The following is a 26,879-nucleotide window of genomic DNA, read 5'->3' as shown; positions in this document are numbered from 1 at the left end:
CCATAGTAGAGTATTATCAAGGTAGGAGCAGAAGACTGGAGTGATGATCTACCCGTACAAACATCTGTTGTGACGCATCAGCGGACCATAGCTAACAAATTGTTCACTGCACACATGATACAGCGAGAGTGAGATGGATGTCATGAAGTAGGGATGCGCCAGTACCAAAACTACCAATACAGATATTGGTTCTTGGGCTGATACCAGGCTAAAATAGGGTATTGATATTTGGGAAATCAAAGCAAAGCTATTGATTGCATGCATTCATGACACATGATGGTATTATTTGTCTCTGATGGTGAAAAATTGATTCTGTCTCAGTCATCTTAGTCTTGTGTTGTTTAAATATATGTTGCTCTGTATATTGGCTGTACTGTGTTGTTTAAATATATGTTGCTCTGTATATTGGCTGTACTGTGTTGTTTAAATATATGTTGCTCTGTATATTGGCTGTACTGTGTTGTTTAAATATATGTTGCACTGTATATTGGCTGTACTGTGTTGTTTAAATATATGTTGCACTGTATATTGGCTGTACTGTGTTGTTTAATTATATGTTGCTCTGTATATTGGCTGTACTGTGTTGTTTAATTATATGTTGCACTGTATATTGGCTGTACTGTGTTGTTTAATTATATGTTGCTCTGTATATTGGCTGTACTGTGTTGTTTAATTATATGTTGCACTGTATATTGGCTGTACTGTGTTGTTTAATTATATGTTGCTCTGTACAGTATATTGGCTGTACTGTGTTGTTTAATTATATGTTGCTCTGTACAGTATATTGGCTGTACTGTGTTGTTTAATTATATGTTGCTCTGTATATTGGCTGTACTGTGTTGTTTAATTATATGTTGCACTGTACACAGTATATTGGCTGTACTGTGTTGTTTAATTATATGTTGCTCTGTACAGTATATTGGCTGTACTGTGTTGTTTAATTATATGTTGCTCTGTACAGTATATTGGCTGTACTGTGTTGTTTAATTATATGTTGCACTGTACAGTATATTGGCTGTACTGTGTTGTTTAAATATATGTTGCACTGTATATTGGCTGTACTGTGTTGTTTAATTATATGTTGCTCTGTACAGTATATTGGCTGTACTGTGTTGTTTAATTATATGTTGCTCTGTACAGTATATTGGCTGTACTGTGTTGTTTAATTATATGTTGCACTGTACAGTATATTGGCTGTACTGTGTTGTTTAAATATATGTTGCACTGTATATTGGCTGTACTGTGTTGTTTAATTATATGTTGCTCTGTACAGTATATTGGCTGTACTGTGTTGTTTAATTATATGTTGCACTGTATATTGGCTGTACTGTGTTGTTTAATTATATGTTGCTCTGTACAGTATATTGGCTGTACTATGTTGTTTAATTATATGTTGCTCTGTATAGTATATTGGCTGTACTGTGTTGTTTAATTATATGTTGCTCTGTATATTGGCTGTACTGTGTTGGTCGAAATATTTGTAGTACACTACCTTATCAGCAGCCTTATTATTTGACTGAAGGGAGCTTCTTGGACTATGACTACTGTATGCTAGGGGTGTAACGGTACACAAAAACCACGGTTCGGTACGTACCTCGGTTTTGAAGTCAAGGTTCGGTACGGGTTTTCGGTCCAGTGGGGGAAAGTTTGGCTTTCCATGTTCCACTCAGGGGTGATGTAGTGTGCAGTAACTAATTGTACTTGTAGGGCTGTCAACGAATATTCTATATTGAAATTAATAAGCCAATTAAAAAAAGAATAATTATATTAGATTGTGAAAAAAACAGCCCCCGGTGGGCGGTCGTTAGTGGTTAACATACCGTTGTATTCGTTCGGTACGCTACACAGCCGTTCGGTACGTTACGGTACACACTGAAACGGTTCGGTACGGATACGTGTACCTTTACACCCCTACTGTATGCGTTGTGTTTTTTTTTCATTAATAACTATTTTGTTTCTGCTTCTGTGCCTTCTCCCCCTCCTCCCCCTTTCCCTCCCGCCTGCTCCCCTTCCTTCCTCTCCCCAGAGAAACTCCAGCATCTCTGGGACCACGAGGGGAATGTACCAAGTCTCTGACCGGCGGTCTTCACCCAGCACAGGGTAAGTTACTACGCTGCACTGGGTCCTTCCTACTGTACAACACACTCACCAGCTGGGCTCAGTTCCACCAGACAACAGTTTTTTATAGACTTTTTGATAGACTTTTATAGACTGCAGTTGATTTCCTGTTGTAGTGTTTGCTAATATTGACAACTGGAAATAAAATATAGTCAAGGTGGCTGCACACCTGTTGTGCATTAGAGGAATCTGTAAGCACAGTGGGGGGGGCGACAGTGGCTCGCGAGGTAGAGCAGTCGTCTGGTAATCGGCATGTTACAGTGTCCTTGAGCAAGACACTTAACCCCCTAACTGTTCCCGATGAGCAGGTTGGCACCTTGCATGGTCGCCTCCGCCATCGGTGTGGGAATGTGTGAGTGAATGGGTAAAATGTGAAGGAACAAATTGTAAAGCGCTTTGGATAAAAGCGCTATATAAATGCACCATTTACCATTTACAGGTTAAATCACCCATCATCCCCACAGCTAGTAACATCTGCTCTGGCTCATAACGTCTTGCCATTACTCAATAAACTGACCTGCAGCCGGAGAGCCCCTGGTGTGTGGCAGAGCCCCTGGTGTGTGGCAGAGCAGAGCCCCTGGTGTGTGGCAGGGCCCCTGGTGGGTGGCAGAGCCCCTGGTGTGTGGCGGAGCCCCTGGTGTGTGGCAGAGCAGAGCCCCTGGTGTGTGGCAGAGCCCCTGGTGTGTGGCAGAGCCCCTGGTGTGTGGCAGAGCCCCTGGTGTGTGGCGGAGCCCCTGGTGTGTGGCAGAGCCCCTGGTGTGTGGCAGAGCCGAGCCCCTGGTGTGTGGCAGAGCCCCTGGTGTGTGGCAGAGCCCCTGGTGTGTGGCAGAGCCCCTGGTGTGTGGCGGAGCCCCTGGTGTGTGGCAGAGCCCCTGGTGTGTGGCAGAGCAGAGCCCCTGGTGTGAGGCAGGGCAGAGCCCCTGGTGTGTGGCAGGGCCCCTGGTGTGTGGCAGAGCAGAGCCCCTGGTGTGTGGCAGGGCCCCTGGTGGGTGGCAGAGCCCCTGGTGTGTGGCAGAGCAGAGCCCCTGGTGTGTGGCAGAGCAGAGCCCCTGGTGTGTGGCAGGGCCCCTGGTGTGTGGCAGAGCAAAGCCCCTGGTGTGTGACATGCACAACTGCCACAGAAGTGCAAATGTACTCACATTGTCCATAGGGTTGAACTAGAGTGGATCTGGGGGCCTGCTATAAATTTACATTTACATTTACATTTAGCCATTTAGCTGACACCTTTATCCAAAGCAATTTACAAATTGTGTACAACAAGTCAGCAGGAGGGGTACACCTCTAGCAGCTATAAGGGTAAGTGGTATTCTTCGTCAAGCTTGAGTGCTTCACTCTGAGTGCATAGTAGATTAGACATAAGTGACTTTGGATATAGAGTAGCTTCTAAATGTACAGAGAGAGACCTTCACATGACTGTAGCTCACTGCTGTACTTGGTTATGAGCAGAAAGGAAGAGGGTTTCAGATACAGTACATACATACAGACAGTACACACTGTGAATGTAGTGTCTCACCAGAGCGCTTAATGCACTGCGTCAGCCATCCATCTACTGCTCTCCTGGAGAAAGTAACAGTCCTTGGTCTCAAGGACACCTTTTGCAAGGAGAGATGCGGTCTGTCAAGATGGGATTGAACTAGTGACCTTCTGTTTACAAGATGGACTCCGCAAACCGCAGGCCGTCTGTTTTGTCACCCCCTGGTTCAGCGCTGGGAACTATTCATCGAGTTGGCTTTTTCACCCCTGGGTGTGTCGACAGGACCTGTTCTGACCTGTGGTTGACTACTCCGGTTAGGCGGCTATACAGAGATACCTCCAACTGGGAAAGGATAGTGAATGTGAGGCTTCCACTCAATAGTGATAATAGTAGCAGAGGTAGGGGTAGAGAGAATGCTTTGCCAAGGTCATAATAGTGTTTGTAGAAATAACATCTATTCATCAACGTCTTCCTGTATAGACGCAGAAACATGCTATCTACTCAGGCTTGAGCTTTTATTTTGTAGGAACCAGTCATTGTCAAGGCCGGAGATGAGGGACAGATGTACAGTAGCAGAGCAAGACAGGGACAAATACAGGGATCAGTTGAGAAAGCAGCATTTCTAGTTTGGTCCGTAGATCTGAAACACAGTGCAGCTCACTAGACCAGAGGCTGTAGATCTGAAACACAGCGCAGCTCACTACACCAGAGGCTGATTTCATACTGTGTGCAGCAGACTGTGGGGACACCTAGGCCCAAATGGACACACTAAGGGTTTGCAGCCCAATGCACACGAAACATGCGTGCACACAAAACACACACACACAACCAGCCCAGGGCCTGTCCCCTGAGCACTACACTCTGCCCCCTGGATACAACCAGCCCAGGCCTGTCCCCTGAGCTCTACACCCTGCCCCCTGGATACAACCAGCCCAGGGCCTGTCCCATGAGCACTACACCCTGCCCCCTGGATACAACCAGCCCAGGGCCTGTCCCCTGAGCACTACACTCTGCCCCCTGGATACAACCAGCCCAGGGCCTGTCCCATGAGCACTACACTCTGCCCCCTGGATACAACCAGCCCAGGGCCTGTCCCCTGAGCTCCACACCCTGCCCCCTGGATACAACCAGCCCAGGGCCTGTCCCCTGAGCTCCACACCCTGCCCCCTGGATATAACCAGCCCAGGGCCTGTCCCCTGAGCACTACACCCTGCCCCCTGGATACAACCAGCCCAGGCCTGTCCCCTGAGCACCACACCCTGCCCCCTGGATACAACCAGCCCAGGGCCTGTCCCCTGAGCACTACACCCTGCCCCCTGGCCCTGAGGATACAACCAGCCCAGGGCCTGTCCCATGAGCACTACACCCTGCCCCCTGGATACAACCAGCCCAGGGCCTGTCCCATGAGCACTACACCCTGCCCCCTGGCCCTGAGGATACAACCAGCCCAGGGCCTGTCCCATGAGCACTACACCCTGCCCCCTGGATACAACCAGCCCAGGGCCTGTCCCATGAGCACTACACTCTGCCCCCTGGATACAACCAGCCCAGGGCCTGTCCCCTGAGCACTACACCCTGCCCCCTGGATACAACCAGCCCAGGGCCTGTCCCATGAGCACTACACCCTGCCCCCTGGCCCTGAGGATACAACCAGCCCAGGGCCTGTCCCATGAGCACTACACCCTGCCCCCTGGCCCTGAGGATACAACCAGCCCAGGGCCTGTCCCATGGGCACTACAATAATAAACACAGTGGTGTAGTGAGGCGTTTAGAAAGACGCTACTACGCGTAGGCTTCTGTGTTGTTATTATGAAAGTGAAAGTGGGATAAATGGTGCATTTTATATAAATGGTGCATTTTATATAGCAGCTTTTATCCAAAGCGCTTTAGAATTTGTTCCTCGCATTCACCCAGTCACTCACACATCCACACACCGGTGGCAGAGGCAACCATGCAAGGTGCCAACCTGCTCATCGGGAGCAGTTATGGATTAAGTGTCTTGCTCAAGGACACTTTGACACGCTGCCCGGGAGGAGTGGGAATCGAACCGGGAACCTCCGGATTACCAGGCGACTGCTCTACCTCCCTGGAGAATGCCGTTCGAGGTGATGATTTTTGGGAGGTGCAGAGAAAGGCATCGCTAGAAGCACCTACAGTACACACTACAAAACGTCCCACAAAACGTCCCACAAAACATCCCACAAAACGACTGTACGAAACATCCCATAAAACATCCCATAAAACGATAGACCACGCGGCACTCCTGTGTGTCTTGGGGAAGAAGAGAAATGACAAACAGACTTGTCGGTCCCGTCGCTACGACCTGTATGACTAGAATGCTTTGACGAGGGAGGGACTCGGCCACAACGCTGCCTCAGAGGAATTAAGCGCTGGGAGACATTAACTTTTCAATTAAAAAAGAGCACAGCAGAACACTCCAAAATGCATTGTGCTGCAGTACCCACTGTGCTCTGCTGCCCCCTGCTGCCCTCTAGTGTCTTGTCTGGTCACTACAGTAGGTGCTCTGAGGCACTGACGTGTTATGGCATCAAGGGGTGCATTTCAATCTGGAGACTACTGTAAATTAAATAAAGAATTCAATCATTCAATCTTTGTTTAATCTCGAAAGATCACTGAGAGTAGGCTCTCATTCACAATGACGTCGAGAGGAACAATACATAATACAAAATCGATATACAAACAGAAAAGTCAATCAACAAATCAATCAAAACAATTATAGACTGAGGTGAAATGGTAGGCCATTATAGATTTAAACTGGCCAATGGATTATTGAATTATTATTTCATGTTTTATGCTCTGCAAAACATTCCACATGTCAGGGGCACAGAAGCTAAAAGCAGAATTTCCCTAATTCAGTGCAAACTCTCGGGACCTTAAGTAGATCACCAGAGTGAATATGATAAGGTCCAGAGTTCCCGTCCGGTAATGAAGTGATGTAGAGTGGGAGATCACCAATAATGGCTTCACACAGAAACAGATACCAATGCAAGTCACGTCTCTCTGCCAGAGAGGACCACCCAACCTTATCATACAGGATACAATGATGGGTACCATAACTGTCACCACCAGTGATAAATCTTTTTTTTTTTAATCTACTTTTTCTCGCATTTTCTATTTTTCTCCCATCCCAATTTCGTATCGTCCAATTCTACCCTCCCCTGTCTCGAACGCTGTTCGGCCATGCCTCCCACAAGCCGGCTGCAATGTGGACTAAGCCTTGCATCACGTGTCCCCTCCGGTACTCGAGGAAGCAGCAGTCGCATCTTTTCACCTGCACAGCGCGATCTCTCAGCGTCGGGGGTCTGCGTTTGGAGGGCACGCCGCCCCCGTCGCTTCCTGATTCTGCCTCGCAGGCGCACCAACCGACCTGTAGGAGTCGCTGTCCACAACGTCCGATCCCCACCCATCAGCTTCCCACCCCCTAATACTGCCAATTGTATTAGTATGAACGACCAGCCAAGCTGATAGCAATGCGGAGAGCTGGGCTCGAACCCAGCGTCTCCTGCATTGGTGGTGAGCGCCTTGCCCACTGCACCACCTAGCCGCCCTCACCAGTGATAAGTCTAAGGGCAGAATGATATACAGAGTCCAGAAAAAGGAACTAAGTGATAGATTGATGAATGAGTGATAGGGTAACCTCTTGCGTCAGATCGCTGCTAGTTAGCTAACTACCTTCACTTCTTGTGTAGTTACTTTTTCATTATCACAACATCTGACTGTCATCTGCGATTGGTCTCCCAGTGTTAAGGGGCATGCATTTTCAAACGGTATTATGACGACACTGTCCTGTCCTGGTCTTACCATCCTCGCTAGTGGTGGCGAAGTATAGAAGTAGAGCAGATCATACAGGAGTTACACCCTTCTGAACGCACCAGGATACATTCATGCTATAATTTCCTTTGCAGTCATTTGTTTACGCACTTTGCTGAAAGTATGAAGCTGGCCCATATTTACGAGATATTGTCCCTCCCCGTTTGTTCTTCGATTGAACTGCACTTTACACGTTAACCTCTACCTCCAGAACAATTCATAGTGTTGAGAACGAGATCTGTTTTGCAACAGTTGAATGGAATCTAGCCATTTTCATTCTAGCACCGCACCATACGGGGTCTTGTGTGTGACTGACTGGGGGCCATGATTGTGTGCTTGTATGTGTGTTTGTGTGAGTATACGTTTCCCTATTTGAGATTTCAGACACATGGACGTGACACTCTCCTGCTGTGCCTAGTAATGCCACTATGTTGCCACCGTGACGTCATGGAGAACACGAGTCACCCATGTGGCCTGAGATCATTTCCCAAAGCCTTCTGTCAGCCTTGCTATAGGCCCACTGACTCGTTGTGACTGCAGATGACCATGTATTCGATTTCAGATGCTCATCCGGATTGGCCCATAAAAATCATGTTGATTTATTGAGGTCCATTCATGTTGGCGTTTGCTCAAATAATGGGGAATGGATTTTTTATAAATTTTTTATCCACTTTTTCTCCCCATTTTTTTTTTTTCTCCCATCCCAATTTCGTATTATCCAATTATTCCCTCCCCTGTCTTGAACGTTGCTAGACTATGCCTCCCACAGGTCGGTTGTAGTGAGGATAGAAGCCTTGCATTACGTGTCCCCTCCGGTACACGAGGAGGCAGCCTGTCGCATCTTTTCGCCGCAGCAGCTCGAACTCTCAGTGGCGAGGAGTAACTCGCGGGAGGCTCACGCTGGCTGCCCCCGTCACTTCCTGCTTCCGTCGCACCGGCGTCACCAAACCGACCTGTAGGAGTCGCTGTCCACAACGTCAAATCCCCACCCACCGGCTTTCCCACCCTCTAACACTTGCCAATTGTGTTAGTATGAACGACCGGCCAGCCGGTAGCAACGCCGAGAGCTGGGCTCGAACCCAGCGTCTCCTGCGTTAGAGGCGAGCGCCTTGCCCACTGCGCCAATCAGCCGCCCTGGGGAATGGATGTTTAAGAATTCACATAATGTTCTTCCCCAGGACAGTGCAGTCAGTATTTTGTCAACACACACCACTCTCTCCTAGAGCTAGAAACCAGAGAGAGAGATTGGTGATGTGCTCTTACACCCAAATTAGGTTTATATTCTAGCACTGCTAGATTAAAGGTCTGAACCAGAACCTCATTTGGGTGTAAGCCATGTTATGGCCTCATCAAATCAGAGCCCCGTTTATTATCTATGGAGCAGCCACCTATTTGACAACCCAGTGACATCACCGTAGACTTTAGAGTGTCCTGCCCGAGCTTGCTAAGCCCATAAAGCCCATAAAATAAAATAAAAAAATTGCATTTTGATTCTCTTCTTTGTCAATAACATTACATTTTGAAAACTTTAAAGCCTATTTTTATTATTCCGGCATTTCTATTTGCTTTCAGCGTATCACGTTGCATCGGTTTGTCATTACAATACTACGGGTTGTGGGAGCGCGCTGTAGGCTAATCATTACTAATGCTGTCCTGCACCGACTCTTTAACGCTAATAGCGACTAGGATGCACACGTTTAAGTCACTGGGAGTTGCTTGTTCTTGAAATCAACTCAGATCATTTGTTTTCTTCTCACATCTCACATTTTGTGGATTCATCAGAAAGCAGAAGAATCATTTTCATGGGTTAACGGACATAATACCAGACCATAGTCGATCATCATCATTGTGTTAAGTTGATACATTGCGATAAACAAATAAAATATAACACACATATTCTAATCTAGATGGAATTGCATTTCACTAGGTCAAAATTGTGAATTAAACGTTATCTGTGGCCAGTCGTAATAATGAGATTCTGTGATTCTACAGTAGGAACCTTTCTTTACTATAACCCCCCCCCCCCCTCCCATTAAGATGCATGCAAAAAGAAACATCTCTTTTATCATTGTATGTTGAGATTGTATATCTCTCCAGACAAGCGTGAGCGCTTTGAAGGAAGAAAAGGAGCGAGTAAAAAAAGATGTCCTACTTTTTTGACAAGCTTGACTTTGAAACAGCTCATTATTTTTGTCTATTGAGAGGGAGATTTATAAAAGCCAGCTACTCAGTATGTATAAAAAGCAGCCTTCATTCTACTGTATGGCTGATCTGAATACAGTTATTCCTCGTCAGCCACTCTCTCTTCAGTGGTTCAGTGGTCCCACTGCTGCCGTAGCAACGTCCCTGTTTTTGCTGCAAATCAGTTGCTAAGGGAACAGCTTAGGCCATCATTATTTCCTGTCTATTGTATCATCCAAATATGTAGCCGAAGAGGAGGCATGTGATAATCTACACCCTCCACAGACCAACAGTAGGTTAGCAGCACAACCACCAGGAAGGGAATTGGCATAATGACTAAATTGGGGGGATATGGGAACAGGACAGTCTGCCCCAGGACAGTTCAGTCAATATTTGTGAACATGCACCACTCTCTCTCTCTCTCTCTCTCTCTCTCTCTCTCTCTCTCTCTCTCTCTCTCTCTCTCTCTCTCTCTCTCTCTCTCTCTCTCTCTCTCTCTCTCTCTCTCTCTCTCTCTCTCTCTCTCTCTCTCTCTCTCTCTCTCTCTCTCTCTCTCTCTCTCTCTCTCTCTCTCTAGGGTCAAACTCATGATGCCACAAAATCTGGGCGTGCTCCATAGACGCTGAATGAGGCAATGACTTTGTGGTGGTCCCATAAAATGTTTGTGTGAACTCCTACACGCAACTGTAAAATTTTGTTCAGACCTGTTCTAAATACTAGAACATGAACTGAATTCGGGTGTGAGAACTCAGCGTGACATTTTACAGCTCCACAAAGTCAGTGTCCAATTCTTTTATATTGTCACTTTTACTCAACCCATACCTGTCTGCTGCCTGCAACCGCCTTGCACTGCATTCATGACCAGGTTTTTTTTTAACACTATATGGATAATACATCCGATATGGGGTTTCAATGTACTTTCTTTTAACAGTGTAATAATGACCCCGGATGAGGTAATCTGCGTGAGACTGTTCTTCAAAGCTGGCCTGAAAGACAGTTGTAATGGCTTCCTCATTACGATCACGATGACGCTGCATGAAAAGAACGAAAACAACTTTCTCCATTTCATGGATGCTCACAGTGTTTCTCTGCTGTGTGTTTCTCCACTGAGCTCCTGTGTGCCGGGTTGTTACCGTCAAACCTGTCAGACCAAACCTTTCCATCTGTAATGACTTCCACCTCTGTGGGAAGCTATTTACGGCGCGCGGCGCTCTAGGTCAGATTAGAGAACACCTCCATGCAGAGAGTAGTCACACACGAGTATCACTCCTGTTTTATAATCATACCAAATTACATTGATCTGAATTTCATTTCAGCGAGCAACACTCGCACACGTTTTACTAAACATAGAACTCCAAGAAGTCCAAGTCTCTAGTCCTTTGTCCTGATTACTTGTAACGATATATGTTATGGTGTGAGTATTATGTCTGTGTGTGTGTGTACTAGTCCTTTGTCCTGTTTACTTGTAATGTCATGTTATGATGTAACTATTATGGGGCGACAGTGGCTCAGGAGGTAGAGCAGTCGTCTGGTAATCCGGAGGTTCCCTGTTCGATTCCCGCTCCTCCTGGGCAGCGCGTCGAAGTGTCCTTGAGCAAGACTTAACCCCTAACTGCTCCCGATGAGCAGGTTGGCACCTTCCACGGTTACCTCTGCCGTCGGTGTGTGAATGTGTGAGTGAATGGGTAAAATGTACCCAAAATTGTAAAGCCTTTTGGATAAAAGCACTATATAAATGCAGCCTGTAACTGAGGGGTACAATTCCCTGACTGTATTGAGAGTATGGTATTATTAAACCACTACTTAGTTATGTACTTTAATTACTGGCCATACAGTACACGGTATATCTGGTGAACACCCACACAAGAATACAACAATGACACCTAAAGTTCTATTTGGAGGGATTTATTATTATAGCAGCAACGGTAGGTTACAGAATGAGAATCATGATTGCGCTTGTAAGGCGAAGAACACTTAAATAAGTCAAGAGCGTAAGTCCATGAGCATAGTAAGATGGGTATAACTGACGCCACCTGTAGCATAAGAATTACATAAGGCACACTCATAGTCAGCTGGAGACACTAGGGGGGTTCCCTCCGGTTGTAAGCCAAGTTTCAAGTTTCTTTAATAGTTGTCATACAGAAGTACAGAATACTTTCATACAAAATGCTTCTTACTGTTACGCTCCAGAGACTGTGCTAGACAAGATAGTATCAAATAACATAGTATAGCATGTAATTTAGAAGAAGAAAATGAGGTCACAGTGTTCGGTATAGACATATGTACAATGTTCTGAGTTACCATATAATATACAATACTATGCAGTGTACTAATGTACAGTACTATATAGTGCAAAGCAGAAATGGGATGAGGTACAATTTAGGTACAATTTACAGTAAGGTGTACGAGTTGTAGTGCAATCCTTCATCAATAAATATAAAGTGTGGGGAGTGGGTGCTACAGTGTGTTTGTTTAAAGTGGGTGTGTGCTATAAAGTGTGTGGAGTGGGTGCTACAGTGTGTTTGTTTAAAGTGAGTGTGTGCGTGTGGATGTGTGTGCTATGTGCGTTTGGTGGTTGTTGTTGTGTAGTGTTCATTGTTCGTTTAGCAGCCTGATGGCCTGGGGATAGAAGCTTCTTCTGAGTCTTTCTGTGCTCGCCTTGAGACTCCGGTATCGCTTGCCTGACCGCAGCAGTTCAAAGAGGCAGTTGTTCGGGTGACTGGAGTCTTTAATGATTCTCTTAGCCTTGCCCTTGCAACGCTTGTTGTAAATGTTCTGGAGGGTGGGGAGCCCCCCTCCAATTGTGCGTTCGGCTGAACGTGTCACTCTTTGTAGTCTGCTTCGGTCTTGTGCAGTGCTATTCCCAAACCAGGAGGTGATGTTGCCGGTCAAGATGCTCTCTATTGTACATGAGTAGAAGTTCTTAAGGATCTTCTGACTGACTTGGAACTTCCTTAGGCGCCTGAGGAAGTAGAGGCGTTGTCGTGCCTTCTTCACAACACTGTCAATGTGTGTGGTCCATGTCAAGTCCTCGGATATGCAGGCTCCGAGGTACTTAAAGCTGTTGACTCTCTCAACCGGTGCCCCGTCGATGCTGAGGGGGCTGTAGTCCTTGACCCCCGACCTCCTGAAGTCCACAATCATCTCCTTTGTTTTGCTGACGTTCAGGGAGAGGCTGTTTTCCTGGCACCATCCCGCCAGGACCTTGACCTCTTCCAGGTAGGCCCTCTCGTCGTTGGCAGAGATCAGGCCCACCACCACTGTGTCGTCAGCAAATTTGATGATTGTATTGCTACTCCGCTGAGCCACACAGTCGTGTGTGTACAGGGAGTAGAGGAGGGGACTCAGAACACAGCCCTGGGGGGACCCTATGTTGAGGGTGATGGATGAGGAGGTGCAGTTGCCTGCAGGGTAGAAGAATGTTCGGGAGCAAAGTCTGAATCAACGCGGAATAAAGAAGCTCCAGCTACGGGAGGCGGTACATTACTCCCTTGATCCTTAGACAAAGCAGCAGCTATAATCCAGTATGCACGACAGCATGGATGAAAGCTAGCCAGCCTCTGTGGTCCTAGAGGCGGGCTCGAGGGTGCTCCTCACAGGGTAGATCCCACACAGCAGTGGGTAGACGGTTCTCTGCTCCAGCAGCCACAGTACCAAAGCAATATAATCCAGCCGGAAAAGGCTCTGCATTCGCCGGTGTAGATTCTCCAGTGTACTATCCTTCACATTTAACTAGGTCGAACTTGACGTTATTTCACTAAACTCTGACACTTGTACTATCCTATTCGCACATGTTATAAGTGCTCTATTTAGACGCAAAGTTGCTCACTTCACTTGGTCGTTGACTCGTGGTGAAGGCTTTAACGTTTTGGTACTCAACTACTGCTGTATCCACCTGCGACGTATTTATACGTAAGGTGAATTATCTAGTGCCAACCTCAGTTCTGTCTCGTATTACTGCGCAAACCTGGACATGTTGAGACATGTCTTGGCGGTGGCTTTGAACTTGCCATTGGGGGTATGGCCGTTGGCGCCTAGGGGTCGCTGTCCAATAGGAGAACGAATATTATGGTCTGGTTTGTACCTAGGTAAAGGGATATTCCGTGTATATATACAAGGGATATCAAACGATATACAAATATTATACAAGGGATCTCAAGTAATAAATATATATATTCGGTTTAATCTGACCCTTTGTAACACAGCCATTTAACATTTATATTATGTTGCACGTCACAATGTACGTTTTTTGTGTGGAACCCAGGAAGAATAGCTACTGCAATGTTGTAGCTAAGTGGAGATCCTAATAAACTAAACTAAACTAAAGCTCTTGTTTCTCTCCGCAGGGCGTCAGGGCGGGTGAAGTCGGTGTCGCAGGGCTCCGGGGGCTACGACAGCGACAGCGTGGAGATACACCCCATGGAGGAGTGTCCCGAGGCCCAGTACTACCACGTCCAGTGCCGCCTGGGCGAGGGGGGTTACGAGCGCTCCCCCGGGGGTGGAGGCGTCCCTCGGAGCTGGGGCCTCCGCAAGCAGGCCATCCAGAACTGGCAGCGGCGGCCGTACCGGAACAGCACCGAGGGGGAGGAGGGAGACGTGTCGGACGTGGGCTCCAGGACCACGGAGTCGGAGGCGGAGATGTGGGAGCAGGACCGGAGGGCCGTGGCTGAGGTCCAACAGTCCGCCGCCCCCCACTCTCACCACGGCAGGGCTGGCTACCGCCCCGGCACAGGTACAGTGAGGCCTATGTGAGGAGTATGTACCCCTCTGGGCGGCATCTTGGGTTATCAGGAAAGTGATGGTTACCTGGTTACATGTGTTATTCTGGACATGATATTGCCAGAGGTTCCCAGGCAGGCACTGCACACACATGACTGTGTGCGTGTGTGTGTGTGTGCGTGTGTGTGTGTGTGTGTGTGTGTGTGTGTGTGTGTGTACAGTGTGTGTGTGTGTGTGTGTGTGTGTGTGTGTGTGTGTGTGTGTGTGTGTGTGTGTGTGTGTGTGTGTGTGTGTGTGTGTGTGTGTGTGTGTGTGTGTGTGTGTGTGTGTGTGTGTGTGTGTGTGTGTCTGATGACATGACCACCTGCAAATGGATTAGACTGGACCTGAAATCAAATTGTCCTGGCACTGCCTCGATGGCTTAAAATCTAATCAAATGTGCCTCATGTACATTGTGTTTTTCTGCAAAACACATTTGAATTAGCAGAGCAGTCAAAATCAATATTTTTCAATTCTAAACCGCTTACAAGATGTCAAAATAATGAGATCATTATTTGATAGTGAAATTAAATGACCAGAGTAAAGAAGGTGGTTTTGGCTGAACTTGTTACTTTACTGTGGTACCTGGAGAAAACCCCTGACATTTGGGGAAGAAGATGAAGTTGATGAAGGTGCTCAGGTAGTAATTGGAGTCAGCCTCCCTCCCGTGGTAATACTCCTGCTGTCTGGGAAGGACTTTAGTCAGTATTATGGTCTCTGGCTTTAGTCTTTAATGAGAGAGCCCAAGTGAGTGATAGTAGTTTTATACACACATACCATTTCATCCAAGATGGCCAACAGACCGGTCTGTTCTTTAATTGCCCTTCCCTTCCTCACCAATATCCTTAATTCATCACTGCTGTTCTCCTGGTCCCCACCTGCTGTCGGCGTCCATTACAAATCGGTTGAAACTACTCTAAAATTGTAGTTTACAAAACGACTAGGTACTTCACAATTAATAGTAGTTAACTACATCTTAAAGGAACACTCCAACATTTTGGGAAATTAGCTTATTTGTCATCTACCCTGGAGTTAGACAAGAAGAGACATACCTTTTTCTTCTCTGTGCATGCAGTAGGAGTAGGAAGACACGCACTGTTAGCCTAGCTTAGCGTCAGTCACTGGAAGTAGGTTCCTCCATTAGCCTAGTTCCCAACGTCTTCCTACTCCTACTGCATGCACAGAGATGAAAAAGGTATGTATCTTCTTGTCTAACTCCAGGGTAGATGGCTAATTTCCCAAAATGTTGGAGTATTCCTTTAACTACTCTAAGAAAAAGTAGTTGTAGTTGTTCAAAGAACAACTTTGAATAACTACATAGTGGAAAATGATCACAATCTGAGTCTGGAATCTCATAGTGGAGAAACAACTGAGAAACAACTGAACTCACAGTGAGTAGTGCGTGCGTGCGTGTGTGTGTGTGTGTGTGTGTGTGTGTGTGTGTGTGTGTGTGTGTGTGTGTGTGTGTGTGTGTGTGTGTGTGTGTGTGTGTGTGTGTGTGTGTGTGTGTGTGTGTGTGTGTGTGTGTGTGTGTGTGTGTGTGTGTGTGTGTGTGTGTGTGTGTGTGTGTGTGTGTGTGGGTGGGTGTGTTTGATTTGGAGGCAGGGGACAGGGAGCAGTTAGATCTCTAGGGAAATATGTAGTTTGTAATGAACTACATAAACTACATGACCACAAAGTGGTTAACTATTGAAAAAGCTACTGAGATTTGAATGTTGTTAAACTACCACCCAACTACTGCAAATGTTAGTAAAACTAGTAATTTATTCTTACCGTATATATATCTATCCACATAGATATCTATCCACATCTGTCTGTACATACCGGCACATAATCCTTTTTACATAATCTATATCTGTACATATCCGTTACCTATTCTTACTAGTTACGCTGCTGGCCAGTATGACTATGACCATACTGTCTTTATACCTGTATCACTGTACTTATTAATACTACATACATCTGATTATCACCACACTCCGTAGTACATTTATATTTATATATTTTATACCCATTTTAATTACCTGTACATTGTATATTACTATTGCACTTTACTGCTACATTTGCACTCTGGTTGGATTGTCAAGCTTCTTTTCGTTGTACTGTACTTGTGCTATATAATGACAATATTTTAATCTAATCTAATGTCAATTCGAATTGCATGTAGTTGTATGTATGTAAGTAGTTAACTACTCCCCAAATACTGTAAATTGCAGTTAAACTAGTATTTGAACTACAGTACGTGTAGTTAACTACTCCCCACCTACTGCAGATTGCAGTTACACTAGTAATTGAACTGCATGCAGTTAACTACTCCCCAACTACTACTGCATATTGTAGTTAAACTAGTAATTGAACTATGTTTAGTTAACTACTCCCCAACTACTGCAGATTGTAGTTAAACTAGTAATTGAACTATGCGTAATGAACTACTCCCCAACTACTGCAGATTGTAGTTAAACTAGTAATTTAACTACTACTAATTGAACTACTAACCTTACTGTCATGCACTTATATAATATATAACCTAATATACTAACCTACACTGTAGCGCTCGACACTTTGATGAACATTGTTACTCAGCTGATAGAGTTGTGCCCTTCCTGATGTCGTACAGAACTCGTAAGTCGCTTTGGATAAAAGCGTCAGCTACATGACTAAATGTAAATGTAAATGTACATGTAGTTAACTATTACCCAACACTGCCAATACCAGGTGTGCCGCGGGAATATTATTATATTCCCTTCATATAATAATCTACATGTTAAAGACATTCCCACTGCTCTGACGCAGTTCTCCGTGTTGGGTTCTGTGAGTCTGTGCCAGGATTTAATGGTACATTTTACCGCCCCGTATCACACAGCGTCTTCGAGAGGAGCACACGCTGCTGCTGAGCCTGTTTGGAAGTCTTGAGCGTAGGTGGTGAGAGAGAGAGAGAGAGAGAGCGAGAGAGAGAGAGAGAGAGAGAGAGAGAGAGAGAGAGAGAGAGAGAGAGAGAGAGAGAGAGAGAGAGAGAGAGAGAGAGAGAGAGAGAGAGAGAGAGAGAGAGAGAGAGAGAGAGAGAGAGAGAGAGAGAGAGAGAGAGAGAGAGAGACTGGAGAAGCGGCCTTCCAAGGCCAAAGATGACATGAGTCACGGAGGAGTGATGCATGCTGGGAGGAAGAGGCTCAGGTTCACATGGTCACATGGCGTCGACATACACATGGCAGAAATAGAAGATTTCTCATGCGGTTTTGATGCGTTCATTCTGCGTCAGCTCGTCAGGTTGACGGCGTGCGCCTCCGTGTGGAGGTGAGTGGAACATGAACTCTTCTGTCACGTCTGCTCCACCACCACACGGTGGTGAGAGAACTACCTCTAGAAGAATTAGTTACAAAACGCTTAGATCCTGCTTCTTATCTCAACACAATGCAACATACAGTATAACAACATATTACCTTTTATCGACCAACGTCGACATTAGATGCTCTGTATTGTAAATGCGGTGGGGAGGGTAGGACCCCCACAGCCAAACGGATCACGATGGCGCCATACAGTGTTCCAGGGATCCAGTCTTCCACGTAGGACATTCTTTATTCAGTAAGGCCTAGTAAAGATATACAGTATCATACCTACTAACCATACATCATGAGCGAACCCGGTGAAGCTGCATGCAAAACGTGTTGTTCGCCCAACGTTTTTACTTGAAAATGATGAGATAGAAAAGAGGAAGCACTCTCTCTTCTCCTGTGAGGTGAATTATCTGCTTAACGGCTCGTCTGAGGTCACCTGCACCAAGAAGAAACCAGTTCTGTCTGTGTGTTCAATATGTCAGACGCTGTGAGAAAGGGTTAATTGAGGATGAAGCAAATTGGTTCTTCTTGTTTGACTCTGGAGAGTCCCATAATGTTGGCGTGTTAACCTCTTAACTGGCACCGACCCGGCCCCGGGAGGTTTTGAGGACGATTTGCCCACCGGCGCGACACGCCACTTTGGCGACCTCTAGCGGCTCGGGTGTGCATATTTTTTTATACAATATATATATTATTTGTTGCCTGTTTGCCGTTTCAGGCGACAAAATCCGTTCAGTGGTTCTCCAGTTACATGCCGATATGTGAGGCGTGCGCCAAAGTACACGGCAGACTTTTATTTTTTTTCCGAAAACCACCCACGACTCCCAAGGCTCTAGCTCCGTCAATCATTTGGCGATCTTGAAAATTATTGGAGAGAGTTGTAACCAATGAGTGTGGCTTTCCAATGATATCCCACTTGGGGATGATTGAATCAGGGATCTAGGTGAAAAGTCACGAGAAAAAACAGGAAGAGAAAAAAACGCGAAATGCTTTGGAGTCTATGAGAAAACTGAAACCTGCAGAGCTTTTTCTTTTTTTATAGTTGACCAAAATCGCGCCTTATCACTCATTTCTGAATGGATTTTAATTAAATTTGGACATGTAGTATACAAGACCTCAGGCTATGGACCCAGCATGTTTCCAGCCATACCAATTTTTTGGGAAATATACTTTTGGATATTGCAACTACTACAGAAAAACGTGAGTACACAAGTTCAAGTTCAACTCAAGTTCAGACCTATGTTACTCTATTTCATTAGCATTATATCACAAATATCAGTTTAGGAATTGTATTCATATGCTAGCCAATATCGACTGGATATAAATTAGAGTGGCCATTTTGCTGTAGTCATTATGATGAAGGAAAGACCGGGCTTTCAATGAGCGTCGGAATTTCGAAAAACGACATAACACAAAACTGAACATTATTGGCATAAATTAGAAGAAATTCGTTTTTCTACCTTTCTGTGAACGTTTTAGCAAAAATCTGCGTTGCATTCCGATTAAAAATGGCAGAGCCATATCCATTATTAGAAAGTAACTGTACTTACAGTACAGTAGATTTCATTCATGGTTCTTGCTGCACGCCTGGTGATACTAAATCCAAATTGAACTCTGCCATTGGAAAGAGTAGATTTGGCCCGATCCATAGATGTGCAACTTGGCTATAATAAGGTCATTTATAAGCCTGATATTCTATATTCTATAATAATATTTCAAATTGCATGTGTCCGGATGGCAGAATTCAATACTACTATCTACAAACCCTTCTGTTGAATCATCTTCGCTTTATTCATTTGCTTAGATCTTTTGTACACGTGATCTCAAGAAGGTGCTGAACGAGCTCAGTGGCAGACTTTCATGTCTGGTAATTTTTAGCATGGTGTTATTCACCGTCAAAGATGCAAATAAAAGTCATTTATATTGTCCTTTGTTTAATCACAATTTACTCCTAGTAACAGACACAATATTTCTGACACTGGAAATACATTCCCTGATCCATAGATGTCCCTAGATACCAAGAACATGCACATGAACCTTGTAGAAGTGGAGCAATCTTCCATTTACTTAGGTATGTATTTTAGGCGGATTTTCAGAAAATAGGGCTTAACAGGTTAAAGCATCTGGTAAAACAACAGTGCCCTCCCTTCCTCCCACAGGGCGGTCGGAGGGGGGCTACAAGCCCTGTCGCCACGAGAAGAGCCCCTCCAGGTCCAACGAGGTGATCAGCCCCGAGATCTTAAAGATGCGCGCGGCTCTCTTCTGCATCTTCACCTACCTGGACACCAAGACACTGCTGAGAGCCGCGGAGGTCTGTCGAGACTGGAAGTTTGTGGCCCGTCACCCGGCCGTGTGGACCAGAGTGCTGCTGGAGAACGCTCGCATCTCTTCTAAGGTGAGGACACACTGTTGTTATTGCCCTGTGTGGGATAAGTAAAACATATATAATAATAATAATAATAATAATAATAATAATAATAATAATAATAATAATAATAATAATAATAATAATAATAATAATAATAATAATAATAATAATAATAATAATAATAATAATAATATAATAATAATAATAATAATAATAATAATAAATTATAATAATACAAGTATAAAAAAAGTATTACTTCTTACTGTCTTTTTACTATTATGTACCCTACTACTATGCTACTATACTACCTATCATGCTAATTATGTCTATACTACTATGCACTCAGAGTATAACAGCTGACTTGTTGTTCACAACAATATGTAAGTCGCTTTGGATGAAAACGACAGCTAAATTACAAAATGTAAAGGTAAGTAAAGGTGTATTGTGAACTAAACCGAATGGAAAAGGCACTAGGGACAAAACGGTTGACGAAACTTGCGGTAGTGTTGGTGGGAGGAAGAGGAAGAGAGAAGAAAAGGGTAATCTTCAATGTTAGCTGAGAGCAGCAGGAACACTGGTATCAATTATTTGTTCATTCGTAGGTGGCTCTCAGTTATAACAAGGCTCTCACCTGTAATACTTTTCTATTGAATCTGTAATGTAGTGGCCATCAGGTAACTTTGCTCTGGAGGTCCATCCCTCTGCAGGCCTTGTGAATGCACAGTGGGTGTGTTAAATAATTATTTGGACAATTCTGCCCTGTCTCTCTTCAAGATTGGGAATTACCCTGCTGCTGACGTGACAGGAAATATATATATATAGGAAATATATAATATTAATTTTGTGGCTCAAATAATAAACCATCCAGGACTGCATTGGGCTGCATGCGTTTGCCATAAACAACATTGTGGCTTTGGCCCTGTCTGGATCTGCATGGAGAGCTTATTAAATACTTCAGGGAGAAAGAAGGGCTCTTGCATCCTCAAATGTTTTGGCGATAACAGACCGGGTGATGCGATCGGCCCGTTACGTTAACACATTCGGGGCCATTGGGATGTGTCTAATAAATCTCTAGAGGACCGGCAAATGTAAACAGACGTGGGGCTGTTTGTAGAGCTAAATCTATATTTTATAGTATTGCTATCTGTCCATTCTCATTGTCAATTGAGACCATAAACCGTCCCTTCAAACGATACGGTGTGAGAGGACGCAGGCGCTGTTTTTTTCGCCGCTTCTCCATCTGAAACTTAGTTTTATAGTCTATCTGTTTAGTTTATCTACTTTCTACCTGCAAAGTTTGCTTGTCTCTACAAACAATCTCTACTTTTCAGTCAATTCATTATTTAAACATTCTCCTGTTTTCTGTTTGGATTTCCACCGAACTGTTTGGACTCACCTGTCGCACTGTTAGCCTGCAGCTTCCTACCGGTATCTCCAACGGTAGCCAGCTCCCTGCTGTTTTCAAGGATTCGTTTTTCGTCACTGTTCCGCTGCTCCATACTGTGACTACAAGGTTTATTTCCTGGACAACCTGACAACTGGCACAGTGTGGTTAGTCTTCGTTGACTGGGATTGCTGCCTCCTCAGGCTAGCTGTCAGCTAGCCACCCTCCAGTTAGCTGTTGGAAGCTAACATCTCCAGCTAACTCCACTGTCTCCTCTCTGTTGAGTAGCAGCGACAAACGTCTCTACCACTATCACGGATCTTCTATCATGCTGTGGACCATCTCGTTTTGTCTGGCATGTCTTCTCTGGTCATCAAGTCATTGGCGACCGACTGACAACGGATTCAACATTACATCCTTCCCAGCTGGCATGTCTCTGAAATACTCCGTTTCACAGCTACTCCAACTCAATAATGTCAGCGCTCCTCCGTGCCTCTCAGTCATCAAAACACTTGGACTCCTGCATCGCCCTCGCTACATCCACCGATCCTCCCGGAGAAAGTTTGTTTACTCCCGGTCTGACTCCAATCACATCCCCGCGCTCTGGTCTCCCCAGCGCATTTCCTCAACAACATTACGTCATCAAAACAACCCACATGTGCGTTCTGTCTGCCTCCGCCCCCTTCCCAAAGCACACCAGTCTGACCAAATCCAACCACATCTCAAATTTGCTTTGTTTAACACCCGATCACTAAATAAAGATAAAGCCCCTCTACTCAATGAATTCATTATTGACAATAACCTGGACTTTCTTTGCTTAACGGAAACATGGCAAAAACCCCTGGATTATTATTTTCTTAATCAGACCACCCCTGACGGCTACTCCTACATGGTCAAACCACGCCTCCACAGGCGTGGAGGTGGAATAGCCACATTCCACAAAAGAAGCATTGACACAAGCAATATTACCATCCCGGCTGCCTCCTCATTTGAACACCTTGCTTTTAAACTGTCTGGTCCCAAACCCCTAGTCACTGCAGTCATTTACCGGCCCCCCAAACCAAACCCAACCTTCCCCTCTGACCTGTCTGAATTCCTGACACAACTCTGTGCTATCTCTCCATCCATCCTTTTAATCAGTGATTTCAACATTCATGTTGATACTTCGGACTCCAAAACCGCCACAGAATTCCTGGACATTTTAAACTTTTTTAATCTCACCCAGCATGTTGATTTTCCCACTCATAAGAGAGGTCACACACTGGATCTGGTCTGCACATCTGGCATCTCCATCAGTAATCTCACCTGCTCCGACCTCACCATCTCTGATCATCTGGCTATCACCATGGACATTCTCATCCCTACTCCTCCAATCAAGCAGATGCGTTCCATAACATTCCGTAATCTCAAATCCATCCACCCCTCCTCTCTCTCCTCCCTACTGACTGACACCATCCCTGATGCCTCCCTCTTACAGCATGGCTCCCCTACAGACCTGGTCAACATCTACAATAACACTCTCTCCTCCTGTCTCAATCAGCTCGCCCCAATCAAAACCAAGTCTGTCTCCTTCACTAACTCCGCCCCCTGGTACACCGATCACCTACACCACCTTAAATCCAAGGGCCGCCAGCTCGAACGGCTATCCAATAAAACCGGTCTCACTGTCCATAAAGAGGCCTACAGACAACATCAACAGCTCTACAAAGACGCCCTCAACTCTGCACGCTCCTCCCACTACTCCGCTATCATACAGTCTGGCAGCAACAACCCCAGGACTCTGTTTTCCACCATCAACACACTTCTTAAACCCTCTGACACAATCTCCTGTTCCTTCACTGTCAGTAAATGTGTCTCCTATCTGTCACATCTCCAAACAAAAATTGACAAAATCCACACCCAACTAACAATTGCCTCCGCCAACACTATCTCCCCTCCGGATTCAACCCCCTCTTCACCGCCCAACTCCCCTTTTACATCCTTCACTGAAATCACTGCATCGGACCTATCCTCCATTCTCTCTACAATGAAAACTTCTACCTGCATCCTGGACCCTATCCCCTCCATCCTAGTCAAGGCTTGTCTCCCTGCCCTTTCTCCCCTAATCACCTCCATCGTAAACACCTCTCTGACCACTGGCCTATTTCCCCCCGCCCTCAAAATTGCTTCCGTCACCCCCTTACTAAAAAAACCCGGTCTCAACCCTGAAACCCTTGATAATTTCCGCCCCATTTCCAACCTCCCCTTCCTCTCAAAAATAATTGAGCGAGCCATTGCCTCCCAATTAAAATCCTACCTCGACAACAATAACCTTTATGATACATTTCAATCCGGATTCCGCACCAAACACAGCACCGAAACTGCTCTTCTAAAGGTCACCAACGACATACTCCTCTCTGCCGACTCTGGTTCCCTCTCCATCCTCATTCTCCTAGACCTCAGCGCTGCTTTTGACACCATCAGTCACCCCATCCTCATCACTCGTCTCCAGTCCTCCGTTGGCATCTCCGGAATCCCCCTCACCTTGCTCCAATCATACCTCTCACACAGGCACCAATTCATCTCTATCAACAACTGCAAATCCCCCACTGCCCCCATCACTCATGGTGTCCCCCAAGGCTCAGTACTTGGTCCCCTGCTCTTCATCCTCTACATCCTTCCACTTGGTCTGATTCTCCGCCAACATGGCCTGCGTTTTCACTGTTATGCAGACGACACTCAGCTCTACCTCTCCACCAAGACTATCACTCCAGCCACTCTCTCCACCCTCAGCACCTGCCTCACAGACATCAAAACATGGATGCAAAATAACTTTCTTAAACTAAACTGCAATAAATCAGAAATCATCATTATCGGTCCAAAATCCCTCACCAGCCACACCCAGGATTTCACCCTAAATATTGATGGTACCATTGTCACCCCCTCCACTCACGTCCGTAACCTTGGCATCATCCTGGACCCCACCCTTTCTTTCCTCCGCCATGTGAACCACATAACCAAATCGGCCTTCTACCACCTCCGGAACATTGCTCGTCTCCGCCCCTCCCTATCACTCTCCGCTGCTGAAACACTGGTTCATGCATTCATATCATCACGACTAGATTACTGCAACAGCATCCTCTACGGCTCACCAAACACTATCCTCAATAAACTCCAATATGTCCAAAACTCTGCTGCCCGCATGCTCACCTCCACCCGTCGCTCTGATCACATCACCCCTGTCCTCCACGACCTCCACTGGCTTCCAATCAAATACAGGATACATTTTAAAATACTACTCATCACATTCAAAGCCCTCAACAACCTTGCCCCTCCCTACCTGTCCGACCTCCTCCACCGTCACACGCCCACCCGTCGCCTTAGGTCTGCAGATGCCAACCTCCTAACACCTCCCACGACCAGGCTCCGGACCTGGGGCGACAGGGCCTTCGCTGCTGCTGCCCCCTCCCTCTGGAATGCCCTCCCCAGCCATATCCGTGATGCAAACACCCTGACATCTTTTAAATCAGCCCTCAAAACTCACCTTTTCAATCTTGCTTTTGACCTCTAATTCTGTCTGTTATTTTATTTTTGTCATGTATTATTTTTGTTCTGTTTTTTTGTTTTGCCATAGTTTGTCTCTCTTGCCCATGTAAAGCGTCTTTGAGCACCTGGAAAAGCGCTATATAAAATAGATGTATTATTATTATTATTATTAAAGAATTTATTTTTTTCATCAATACGTTCTCATTTTATAGTGCCGTGAATATAAGCGTTATACGGGATTTCGGCTAGGATATTTCCTGGAAGGGGAGATCGTTTCTGATTTATTGATTACCAATAACCGCATTAGCCTCATTCATTGATCGGATGGATGGCTATCAAAACAAGGCCCGATCGGGATGTACTTTACGTGAAAAATATCTTACCGTGGGCCGGTGGGATCACCCCAAGCATTTCCCCGTTATCGATCGCCATCTGGTAGATCGATATGTCCATTGGCTGATGATAAATCCCCTTATTGCGTATTGAAATCCGCATTCCAAAACGTAATCCAAGCTACATGCTGCACATCCAGAATCCTGCTAACTGAAAACTCCATTGAAAGTCAAAAAAAAGACTGCTCCGTTCAGCCACAGGGCACACTCCATTATCGCGACAGCGCCCCTAAGAGGATCTGGCCGGTAATGCACGTTGGCGAATTCAAAGAGTAGGGTAAATCTGCAGTGCCGCTCGGCGACCTTGAATAGGTTATTAAAATGGAATAAAAGCAATAACAACTTGCCACGGATATATCCGTGCTTCTGTCCACAACGGGTGGAATCAAAACACGGAGATCTCCGTGGTCGGGCGCCATTGTGTTAAAGGTATCGACGCTCACATACGCCTCGCACTGGGCAATGCTCACACATACACAAAAATGAAATCTGTAATGCATCCCAAAACAACAGACTTAAATGATACTGCAGGAATTATATGATTTCGCTATCACTTACCAGTAAGTGCCGTTTCCCACACAATCGGACTGAGTGACTGGCAGCTGCGCTCGCCCTGGGCAACCGGAAAAGTTACGCTGGGTTTTGAATTTAAATGAGAACAGCAGGCGTAAATTACTGACATTAACTGTCTGAGCTAAATCAGTATTCCCTTGTTTCAGTGTCATATGACAGTGAATGGAAATGGCCAAATGTTTCTCTACACAGTCTCTTTGCCAGTTTTATAACAAAAGCACTCCACACACACTCCACACACACTCCACGCACACTCCCCGCACACTCCATGCACACTCCAGGAGTGATGTATAACAGCAGCGAAGTGAACAGGACTGTTTCTAGGCACTCTGGTGAGGGGGGAGGGCACATATTTCTTTATAGGAACTGTTTCATCCGTAACAGAGCCTCGTGGCAGGCAACTGATCTTAATAATAAGAGGACGTGTCACACAGCCCCAACGTTCTCACAGAAGCTGTGCAACACTGGGAACCAGACGCTACTTCTTATCAAGGAAACTATAAAAGAAGGAAGGGTCATCACATCACTGTGTAGCGCGTGAACACACACTGGTGGAAACTTTCAGTTCAACTGACATTGAGTTGAATGGGATTGCCATTTCCTTGTTTATTTAAACAGGTTAATACTTTGGATGTCAAAACAATTTGTTGCATTGTTATAGCTAATATTGGTTGATGTATAAATTTCCTCAGATAGCTGGTATATTTTCATTGATTTTGATAGATTTTAAGGCTTCAGTAGAACTGGCACCAAGGTCTGGCACCAAGCAGAGCGCAGAACGCTGGTATTCTGACATAATGACCCTTCCTTCTTTTATAGTTACCTTCCTTCTTACAACGCTGTTTGTCTCCTCGTGGTAACGAGGGAAGCCATTTTAGAACTTTTATAAATGATGACACTGACCCCACCCTCTTCTTAGGATGCCAGCACTGATCTAGGGCCC

General features: G+C 45.5%; 1 protein-coding gene across 1 annotated transcript in view; it reads left to right on the top strand.

Moving 5' to 3' along the window:
* Positions 1–26,879, top strand: part of fbxo41 (F-box protein 41) — a gene marked incomplete at its 5' end in the record, with an annotated part of 107,520 nt that overhangs the window by 62,793 nt on the left and 17,848 nt on the right. Inside the window, 3 exons of the mRNA XM_084318994.1 lie at positions 2,027–2,100; positions 13,951–14,336; positions 19,854–20,089. Coding sequence (XP_084175120.1) covers positions 2,027–2,100; positions 13,951–14,336; positions 19,854–20,089 — 696 coding nt within the window. The remainder of the gene's footprint in view (positions 1–2,026; positions 2,101–13,950; positions 14,337–19,853; positions 20,090–26,879) is intronic.

Source organism: Notolepis coatsorum, assembly GCF_963971535.1.
Source record: "Notolepis coatsorum genome assembly, chromosome: 7".
NCBI classification, from domain to species: Eukaryota; Metazoa; Chordata; class Actinopteri; order Aulopiformes; family Paralepididae; genus Notolepis; species Notolepis coatsorum.
The sequence above is the reverse complement of the archived record's forward strand: the minus strand, read 5'-3'. Positions and strand labels throughout refer to the sequence as shown.